The 11,573-nt window shown below is 35.1% G+C and overlaps 1 protein-coding gene across 1 annotated transcript; it reads left to right on the forward strand.

The window, feature by feature from the left end:
• The first annotated feature begins 548 nt into the window (after positions 1-548).
• Positions 549-4,300, forward strand: LOC113067465 (natterin-3-like). The gene is made up of 3 exons (XM_026239888.1): positions 549-633; positions 815-905; positions 3,675-4,300. Exons 2-3 carry the CDS (start codon positions 815-817, stop codon positions 4,184-4,186), a joined length of 603 nt encoding a protein of 200 aa, XP_026095673.1. The 5' UTR covers positions 549-633; the 3' UTR covers positions 4,187-4,300.
• Positions 4,301-11,573: the final 7,273 nt, after the last annotated feature.

The following is an 11,573-nucleotide window of genomic DNA, read 5'->3' on the forward strand; positions in this document are numbered from 1 at the left end:
TAGCTAGGTTGCACCACACTGGCTGATACAGATTAATTAACTGATAGATTTTAAAATGGAAACTGAACAAAAACTAAAATACTGTCTTATTTGAACAGTACTGAACCATAATAATAGTAGTAGTAGTAATAATCATAATAATAGAAAATGTTAAAACTAACACACTCTAACAAGGAAAATACAGCTTTCATTAATCTTAATGTTACAAACGGACTCTTATATTAAAGTATTACCACTTCAGTAATTTCAACGATGCACATCTTTAAATACAGGACATTGGATAAAAAAAATATATATATACGCCGCTCTCGTACTGTCTAATGAAAACAGACCCTTGTCAGCTGCTCCAGCAAGGAATGCAACCCGGAAAAATAACCCAAACAATTCAAATCCACCGAATCAACTATTGGTGCAGATTAATCAGCAAAACCGATATATCAGTCGGCCTCTACCCCACTGTATTGAGATCAACAGTTTGTTAACAATTAATCTTTGTGCCTGTTTTTCAATATGCTTCATCCTTTACCCAGTCCCACATCGCAATTGTTGACAGAAGTCTCAAAGGTCATAAATGAACTATATAAATCCTAAGCAACAAAACATTCAGCGTACAAAAAAGTTCAGAACAAGAGGGTGAGTACATTTTCCTATACATTATATATAATATGTATAATGTTAGAATGTATATGTACATATTATGATTATGTATATATTGTTGTAGTGTTACTAAATTACTGAAATATAAAATATTAATTTATCAAATATTTGAATGCACTAGTGCTGAAATGACCGTCAGCTCTGTAATGATCCTCAGATGAAGCTGTTGGTGTGTGCTATCATTGCCCTTCTGCAGCTGGAGGCTCTCTGTGTTCCTGCATCGGATAAAAGCAGTCTGCAGGAGACAGGTGACAACATCTCTGACCATCAAATCTGTACAATCTTTCATATTTATCATTTTATAGCAGTTGCTTCACCTCTTTTTTCTCCATTTTAACATTGTTAATAATCAATAATTAAACCATACTTACATGTAACCATGTTCCATCATCACATTAGCTTTTTTTAAATATATATATATATATATATATGTATATGTATATATATATATATATATATATATATATAGTATTATAAATAGGGATGCACCGAAACCACTTTTTTCAGTACTCACCCAATAACGATACTTTTATTTTTGGTACTTGCCAATACCGTGTACTTATACCATTATTTTCACTGCATTTGTAAATTTTTTAAATATTGTTTACAAAAACCAAAGGACTATTTATAATGTTAATTAGTTCAAATAGATACAGTCAAACAACATTTTTCACATTATTCACATTTCTCCCAGTTTACGGTAATATAATATGACAAGACTTCAGAGTTAAAAATCAGCTTGATAATGTCAGATATCTTTGACAAAAAAGTATGTAATAAATAAAAAATCAACCAAAAGTTCAGACAGCTGCTAGTATGGCAATATTTACACAACTACTTTGTCGGGCAGACCTTAAGGCCACGATATACTTCAGAAAAAGTTGTTTTTTGTTCTCCGGTTAGGGGACACCCCCGCGCTGCTGGAGGCAGGGTGTAGATTAATGTAAATGTGTTATATCCTCTAAACACAGCTACAATGCAATGATGGTGTATGTACAGTAGGTGTTTTATTAAACTGGATAAATTACATGTTTTTATATTTAATGTGGCGTCATCATTTGATCAAAACAAATGCTTATTATTGTACATTCATTTGGCATTTCATTTATTATATTAGCCTACCTTTTAAAAACACGTATTGAAAGAACAGCAGCAGAAGTATGGTGTAACATTTATTTAAACATATAGTCCGTACTTGCTACCTTATCTCTTTTGTTTGATTCTTTTAATTGCTTTGGAAAACTTGTATCTGATGTTTTTCTAAGTCGCTTTTTGCATAACTCATTTGCAAAGCGACTTGTAGCTGTTGTTCTCCCGCCTGACCTTTGTTGGATGAGATGTGAACTGGGGGAAAGAAAATCACGGGGTCAAAGAAGGTGGAGTTTCAGAACACACCCACCAACTGTGTAATCACCACGGACCAATGGAATCTCAAAGGTGTTTAGCAGGCAAAATTAACTGCCAAGAAAGTTCACTTTGGTGAGCTGTTTCGAGCTGTTGAAACAAACTCAAAACGAACTTAGTTTCAGCCTGATTTTGTTTGAAATTATGTCATTTCAGATCGTTCTTCGATTTTGTTTGAACTATATCGGGGCTTTAGCCTCAACAACAGCCTGTCGTCTCTTTCTACAAGCAAACCTGAACTTTATTTTTTTCCCAGACTCAGTCTGAATAATTTTGGTCCCAAATTTTTTATAGTTTTATTGGTAGTCCACTGTATGAAAAATGTTATATGTCACAAATTACTATATTTTGCTAACCTCACATACATTAATTAACTATAGGGTCCTCACATTAGTAAAAAATATCAACATTTTTGAATTATTTTTTGGTTTGACTATATCCTTATTTTTACACTTAATAATGCACATAAAAATGTATTTTACAAGTTTTAGTTACTTTTACTGTTAATTTTGCTCTATGGTACATCATCTTTTTTTCTAGGCTTCATTGTGTTTATGGGTTGCAGTCTAACATGTGTTCATGCTTCGTTTTTTTAAAAAGCATTATTTTTCACATAATTTACCTTCATTCTACACAGCTCTGTCTCTTCTCTCATGAACGACTCAATGTAATTCCTAGTTTAATAAAGCCCCCCACCTTTAGAAACATGTGATAGGCTGAGATTGGTTATTTGGCTCAGTGTGTTGTGATTCGCTAAGCCACCTGTTGGTCTGCCAACTGCTGGTGGAAAAGTCCCGCCCTCTCAGCTCAGCCATGTGCACTGGATTGAACTGTAAACACAGGCTCATCTATACTAATTATCGATCTGATAATCTGATCTGAATAAAGGAGAGAGAGAGAGATGCAGAGCAGGTGACGGGAGGAGGAGTAATAAGAACTGTTGCATATAAAATTGATTTTGAAACCTGTGAATCCTTTAGAATGGTAAGAAGACAGAATCGTGATTCATATATGAATAGATGTTATCGTGCACCCCTGGTTTTCTCTTCCTCTTCTCAGTACGGCCTCGCCCCCTTCTTTGTGTTTTCCCAGGGGCAGAGTTTATCTAGGTCTGTGATGTAATGAACCCGGGAAGTAGCTCGTTGTAGTCCCATATGAGTCGTCTTTGTAAGCATTAAACTTTAAGAAATGTAAAAGACTTTAAAAGATTTTGAGTTCTACAACTTTGCAGATATTGTTTATGCTCAAACAGCAACATTACACACTTACTGTAAAAAAGTGAAATTGCAATCAACCACCCCTTTAATACTGAATGTTTAAGATTATTCATTATTCATCTGCTTTGTATAGATCCTTAATCTTGAATAACTCCATTCTGCCTGTCGTCTGTGTTTCTTTGTCTGAATACGGCACTTATCACATGTTGTGTGGTATCGGTGTTTGGTATCGGGGCATGTTAATGAGTGCAGGAGCTCAGTATTGGGCCTGATTCCGATACCAGTATCGGTGCATCCCTGATTACAATTAATCTTTTTATATTACTTATAAATTGATCAATTTTTGTCCATTTTAAGTGACGATTTAAACGGACTCTTTCCTTGACCTTCTTGCAGAGGATGGAGCTGTCCCTCTTTTGGGCCCACAAACACCTCCAGACCTTCTAATGGGTTCACAGGTTTCCCATTCACGTGTTCGCCGAGCAGTAGAGCAAGATATAAAGTGGGTGACATGGAATTACAACTTACCCTCTGGAGCAATTGCCATTTACAATGACTATGCTGGGCGAACTGACTATGTCTGCCGTAGTGGATGTAATTCGGGTTTCTATTCCAGAACCAAAGGACCATACTGCCATTACCCCTACGGTGACAAAGAGTACAGAGTAAGCTCATTTGACGTACTGGTTCTAGAAAATAGCTCTGGGGGTATTAAATGGGAATACGGTTCTTATGGTTCTGTGCCCGTGCATGCAGTTAGAGTGTGTTCAGAGAAGGAAATATATGTGGGCAAGAACAAGTATGGCCTTGGAAAAGTCGATCGGAAAAATACGGCCTTCTTTCTGCCCTGGAATGGTTCTGAGTACTGGTACAAACAATACCAGGTTCTGGCCTACAGTTATACTTAGAAAGAAAAGTTTGCTAATCTTTGCTAGCCTCCTCTCTTAATTCCTCACTATACTAATCAACATGTAAAAATGTACAAATTAAAAAAATGTACAATAAAAAAATTTGCATCTGTGGTTGTCAGAACTTTACTTTAAAAATCCAGTGAAAATATTTTACACATAATTAATGTATATATCATTAACTGTTGTAACTGTAACTGTTAATTTACCAAAATACTGGGACTACAAGAATCTGCAGCGATGGCAGCCACAAACCGTCAGTGCAAACACCACACCAGTGACAATTGTTAAGGGTTTTTGAGCATGTTAGGGATCTAAGACCCACAAAAACCTTGACAAAATAAATAAATAATAATAAGTCAAGTCAAGTCACCTTTATTTATATAGCGCTTTAAACAAAATACATTGCATCAAAGCAACTGAACAACATTCATTAGGAAAACAGTGTCTCAATAATGCACACTGTTTTAATAATCTGATGGAAAACAATAGGGACCTACGCCCATTTTGGGGCTTGGGCCCTAAATATAGCTGCATTCAGCACTGACGAGACCAGAGAACTAGGCCCAGTGGGAACATGCATTACATTAACAGCGATTTGGATTTAAGGGATACAGCAATGAAAGGTTTAATCAGAACTTTCAAAAGACACACACTCAACAATATATAAAACCTTGGTAACACTTTCAATAAGGTTACAGTTATTAACATTAACTGTATAACTTTTACATAAACAATGATTTATTGGTTTTTACATTGACAAGATTGAGTTTGACATTTGTGATATTTGTGTATTTAGTAAAATGTGTTGATTTTTTTTTCTTTTTTTGGGTCAGTTTATTGCACTTTTGAGCTATTTCTCTAGTTACCATGGCTTTATTACATAGTCTTCAAATTGAGGGTGTAAGGATTGTATTGCTCTATGGCATTTGAATATACACAAAAACAGGGTTGGGGAGTAACGGAATACATGTAATGGCGTAACGTAATCAGGATACAAAAATCCAGTAACTGTAATCCGTTACAGTTACTTAGTTAAAACATAGTAATCAAATTATAGTTACATTTTGAAAAAAGTTAGAATACTTTCAGGATTACAATGGTTTCATTTAAAACTAAATAAATCAGTATTTTGGCATAATAACACTATATTTAAGCGCAGCTTGATTAATGACTCAGGCGAGTCACGTGTGCCACCTGCTGGTGCATGCGCAAATAACAGCTGTCTACAATCTCCTCAGACGCAGATTGAATCACTGCTGTAAAACGCGTTCATTTCATGGAAATTCCGCTGCTATTTTGTTTAAAAAGAAGAAATTGCAAACAACGTTGAACAGTGTAAACTGTGCCTTCCAGCAAAGAAAACACTTTCTTAATTTAAGGATTCAACATCTAACCTAAAGAAGCATTTGTACTTTTAAAAATTAGTTTTATATTTGCAAAGATAAAAAATATATTTGTATTCTCTATTTTCCTTTTGAAGAAACATTTTCCATTGTCTAAAAAATGTTCTTATTATATTTTCATTGAAAAAAAAAAAAATTGATATCTTTATTTTCCTGTTGAAGAAACATTTCCTTAAAATTATTTCTTATTATATTTTCTTCAAAATGAAAAAAATTATCTGTAATACCAATACCATGCACTAGATGTCTGTATAGTCCTTCACATATATATTAATTCAGGGCTGTGAAATTCTTAATTAATAAATGTTGTTGTTTTAAAAAAAATAATACTTGAACTTGAAGTAATCCAGAAGTAATCAAAAATTAATCAGTTACATTACTTTCATACTGTGGTACTTGGATTACATTACTGAATACTTTTTTTATGAAGTAATTAGTAACTGTAATGGAATACATTTTTAAAGTAACCCTCTCAAGCCTGCTCAAAAATGACAGGTCAGCATGTAAAATTACTAAAGTATACTCTGACAGAAATGTTCTATGTCAGGTCTTAAAGGGTTAAATATTAAGTTAATAAATTACATCAAAGTAAAAGTAATCATTGGTAATCTAAAATACTTTTCAGGTGTAACTGTAGTCTGATTACCCCTTATTTAAAATAATGAAATGTTTAAGGAAATACAGTTACTCTTATGTTGTTTTTCGTTACTCCCCAGCCCTGCCCAGGAACAGCCTGAAGAGAAAGCTTAGATACACCATCTATCAAGCCTTTGACTAAATGGCCACTAGAGGGCAGTGCTACTCAAACAATAAGTTCAAAATAAAAGTCCTGATAGTCAAAGAAGGCAGCAGTCCTTATTCAAGTCTCTGGGAGCCAAACACACCCTGAGTTTTCCAGTGCGGGGCTTTCCAACAACCACCAAAGCATTGATCCAGTCCAGTCCTTCTTCTTGTGACTGTGCTGTTTCTCTGACTTTTGGAGAATTGGTGGTCTTTTCCAAGCAGCTTAAGCTCTGTTGACTGTTCAAATGTCTCGTGTTCTCCCTGTGTTTTTAGTGAAACTTGAATACGAGGTGGACAAGAGATCTCCACCATGCATCTGGTGATCCCAGTCCATGCCTGGCATAGAGACTCCTGGTATTTCTAGAATCGAATGGAATGCAGAAGTATTGCCTGCAGATTGTGCTCAGACCAAATGTGGTTCACAAAATGCAGTTCTGACAGGTTTCGCAAAATGTAAGCAGCACTTCTCCACTAAATATGAACTTTCCCATGATCTAATCACTTGGTCGGTCAGGATGGATAGTATCTAAAGAAAGAGTTGAGATCATAAGAAGGACAGAAAGAGAAGATGGCAACCATCAGTTTACTCCCAACACAAAAATAATAGACGATGGATTAATGAAGCAGTTTGAGTTAATTCATCATTTCTGTGATGTGAAGCTCTAGTATGATGTGATGTTGAGGATCTTCATGATGTTGGGAACAGTGCAGGATCATTATTGAGAGGTACCACAGCTTTGACTTGACTCCCAGTTTCACAGATTGAGTCTGTTTTTCTCTTGATTGTGTCTATCGTAATCTTTCCTGCAGTGTTTGCTGCTCCTACTGTGATTCTTCTTCAGATCGTCTGTGAAAGAAGAGCTGGTGAGTTCTTGAGATCATTCACGTTTAATAATCTGAGAGCTCAGTGATGAGTTTGTCTGGAATTATTTTGCAGGGAGGACGAAACAGCAGCATGAGAAGAAATAGTGATGAATACAATATTAGAAAAAATGCTCCATATACATACACTACAGTACATGTTAATTTTCTAACCTAGATTCATCTAATCATAACATTAAAACATTACAAATATGTGCTGAATACTTACACTATGTGCAGGAAAGATTGATAATATTCTCTAAAACTCTGAGTCTGTGTTGTTCTGAAGAAAGTCATACAGGAATGAGATGTAAAGCATCTAAAGTTTTCACATTGTATCTGTGCTTTAACTTGAGTTTAATTTTAGGGTCCCACCTGTGTACTTACTGTAGTAACTAGAAGTGTGTGTAGTATAAGTATACATTAGTAACATAGTATCTACCTACATACAGTTACGTATGTTTGTACTCTCATTCTTTCCATCTCCACAAGGACTTGTACCACGACAGATCAACATTGTTTGTCGAAGACAACTAGTGATGTATAATGCTATGTAGTTTAATAAATGATAAGACACTTGTTCTTCGATTTATTTTATTTTATATAAGAAGGTGTAACATTAAAATATATTAAAGTGCACACAAAACTCAAGCACATTCTAGAATTGACACGCTGCACGTACTAAACATAGCCTACAGCGTAGCTACATAGCTTTGACGCAGAAGTATATCAGAAGTATTACTCGGATCTTACACAGCAGTCTCCAGTAAGTTTGGCTTTTCATATAAATTGTGGTTGGAGTTCAGAATGTTACACTTAATATTAAAGGGTTATCGGATGTAAAATTCACTTTTAAAGTTGTTTGAACAGAGCTATATGTTGGATGTGTATATATACATCCATCCTATATTAATAAAAAATCCATCCAGTGTTTTCATTTTATTTTTTATCCCAATTTTAAAGGGGTCGTACATAGTGTTGGGTACCGATTGGGTTTTATCCGATATCGATACTTTTAAAACGGTACCTGAATCGATACTTCTATAAAAATAAATAAATAAAATTTAAAAAAGCCTAAAAACATAGCATAGCATAACATTAAAGAACATTAAAAAGATTTAAAATAAATCCATAGCTTTCACACTCCTTGGATGCTCTCATTTCCCAAGCTTCTCTTAATCTAAGGCTCATAAATGTATTTCACGATCTGAGTCATTGTTTAATAGAAAACCACACATGATGTTTCTACTGTATCTCTCAATATTTAGTTCAAATGAGAGCTGTCTGTCTCTGTCTTTAATCAGTTCTGTGAATGACTGTTTGCTCATTCTTTATAAAGGAGCAACAATGTCGTTTGTAAAGTACAGTCTTAGGCATATTAGTATTGTCACCACAAAAAAGGGGTTTGAGCCAGATATTTATATCTTTAGCTTTAGTATGTCAGTAGGAAATATTAGTTTACATTTCCAAACATTCATTTTCCCAGTAATTTTAATAATAATCTGAGATTGTTGAATGCACAAGCAGACTGCCTAAGACTAAGACTTTTAGAGAGTGAAAAGAGTTTAAATCATTCAAGCACAAGATGCGGAAAATCTCAACTTGCGCGCTGTGTACGGTGCGCACGCATCTCACAGTCTCAGAGCCGCGTCTGACATTGAACTCAGATCTCCTTTGCGAAGTTCTCCTTGAACTTCCTCCTGCACCTGGACGAACAAATGCAAATCGCAGTTTAAACAAACAGAAGAGGATGTGGAAAAGCCCAATTGAGCACCGCAGTGTTCTGGCTGAGAAAGGCATCTCAAAACACTTGAACACAGAATTTGCCTCTTTTTGCTCTTGTGCCGACAAATACATACAAAATAAGTCAAAATACCTGTCTTGGGAAAGTTTGTTCGAAAAAACTGTTGGTTATGTCTTAAGTGGAAGTAAACAGTTAAGAAAAATATTGGATGTTCATTATATTGGATGCTTCATCGTCTCTTAAAGGGACCGTGCCTAATTTAGCTACTAGCTGCTCTAATGTTAATCCAAGAAAATTAAACTAAGAAAATCACTCACTGCTCTTGACTGAATTTCTCTGTAGTTTTAACAAGAATAAGTGCACAGTCAAACCAAAAATTATTCACACACCATATATTATAAAAAAAAATAATAATAATAGGTGCAGGACACTATAAATGATTTAGGTAAGTGAGTATAACAAAATAAAGCAAACTGTGACATATTATACCCCCCCCCCCCCAAAAAAAAAAAAAAAAAAAAAAAAACTAACTTTGAAATTGCTAATGCAACCTTTTCACACCACAGACTAAACAGAATTAAGCATTGCTTAGTAATTGTTCAACAAAATATTACCATACTAACCGTTGTCTGAAGTTTTGGTTGATTGTAATCCATTACAAACCTTTCTATCAAAGTTAACTGATATTATCAAGATGAATTTGTTCTGACAGTTCAACTCTGATTTCTTATCATATTTTATTACCATTTCATAAACTAGAGCAAATAAACTGTGATAATTGAGGAAATGTTGAAGGTGTCTGATTGTAATTTGGTTTGACTGTTAATTAAATTTTTTACAGTGAAGACTAAGCAGTGGCTAATTTATATTTGATTCATATAAAATATTAAATAAATAAATAGAATGAACATATAAATGAAACAATTTCAAACAGGCCCACTGCTCCGGCTCTTGGTGCCACACTGGTACTGCGTCTCGGGACACAACCCTACTCATGTGAGGCGAATTCAACTCTTCCTTTCTCTTCGGAGTCTAGGAGTTTGCTGAGTTTGAGGAGTTATTTTGGTTCTCCTCTCTCTCTCTCTCTCTCTCTCTCTCTCTGTGTGTGTGTGTGTGTGTCTCTCTCTTCTAATAACTTCATTAATAACTGCATTTGAATGCTCTCAACTACAGAAGTTATATGTGGCCATGCATTAAAAACATTTTCCTTCTTGTTTTGTCATTTATAGCCACTTAATTTCTCTAAGAAGTTACAAAACTGCACCAGCAGGTGGCGCTATAGACCTGAGTATAACTGATGGGGTGTTGCTCGTGATCGCTATAATTTGTGCAGTCTTGTTCATTACCGACATTTATTAATTGATAAATGTTAAATGCTTAAATCAATATGATTATTTTGTATATTAAGTTCTTGGCTAGATGCATGAGTTCACCACGCGTTCTGTCAAAACCAAGGTGACGTCACTGTGTTCTGTGTGCACCTGTATCTTTAACCTGTGCTTCTTTGATTGTTAGTTAATAAGCAGAGATGTTCTGTTTCTCTACAGCAGGACAGGATTTAACGATGTAGGCTATTTGTGATGTGCTTCTTTTCCTTATATAATCTTTATTGTTAAACATATTGATGAGAAATGTGATGTATATGTAAGTGCATAGGCTAATTTAATTCAGTTTGGTTCTATAATGTTGTAATCGTTTTTTCTACACTCACACACACACTCTCACACACACACACACACACACACATGAACGCTGTTTTCAAACAGAAGCTTGTAACGCACATGATATCAGGTTTTCTAACTCTGGGGTTTATCTTCTGACTAACTCTGTAAGTGTTGGTCAATCTCAAACAGTATACGTGGAGAATTGTTCCTCTTACACACACTATGACATTTATAGTCATTGTATTTGTATGAATTGTTGAATTAAATCATTATTTTAGTTTTCTTTATACACAAAATGTATTTTTGTAGCTTGGTAAAATGACTGGTGTCACATGGATCATTTTAACGTCTCTGAGCCTTGATCGTGTAAGGATCCTCGCTGTCTGTAGAGCTTCATCAGAAATATCTACATTTGTGTTCAAAGATGAATGAGGTGAGTAAATAATGACAGGATTGTCATTCCTGGGTGAACTAACCCTCTAATCTAATTTCTCCATGAGTTTTGAAAATATTTCCCTGTTCAGAGAGAGGTATAAACCAGGCTTAAAATCAGGGGGATGCGATTGAGCCAGTTTTGGGTTAGTTTTGAGGAGCAATTGTGTAGGTTTTGTTGCGCAGACCTGGCAACCCTGGCCACTTTTCAGTGAATGTGTGAAACACGAGCTTGATTTACTGCATGAAGCTGCTTTTTCCACATGAAGCTTTAACAGTGCGTCAGTGTGACACCTGATCTGATCCGGACTGCCCTCTGAGTGTGTGTGTGTGTGTGTGTGTGTGTGTGTGTGTGTGTGTGTGTGTCCACAGAACCACACAAACAAAAGTCCAGATATAACACACAGTTTTCCTGATTAACTCAGAAACAACACAAAGATCCAAATTATTAACAGAGATTATAAACCATAATACATTTAACTGATGGACAAAATACT

The sequence above is a fragment of the Carassius auratus genome, linkage group LG28B (genome assembly GCF_003368295.1).
Source record: "Carassius auratus strain Wakin linkage group LG28B, ASM336829v1, whole genome shotgun sequence".
Lineage (NCBI taxonomy): Eukaryota > Metazoa > Chordata > Actinopteri > Cypriniformes > Cyprinidae > Carassius > Carassius auratus.

Excerpts from the sequence above, each read along its gene's own strand:
- LOC113067465 (XM_026239888.1), top strand. The coding sequence starts at position 815 with ATGAAGCTGTTGGTGTGTGCTATCATTGCCCTTCTGCAGCTGGAGGCT. Across the intron at positions 906-3,674 it reads AAGCAGTCTGCAGGAGACAG|AGGATGGAGCTGTCCCTCTT; the intron begins GTGACAACATCT and ends ACCTTCTTGCAG.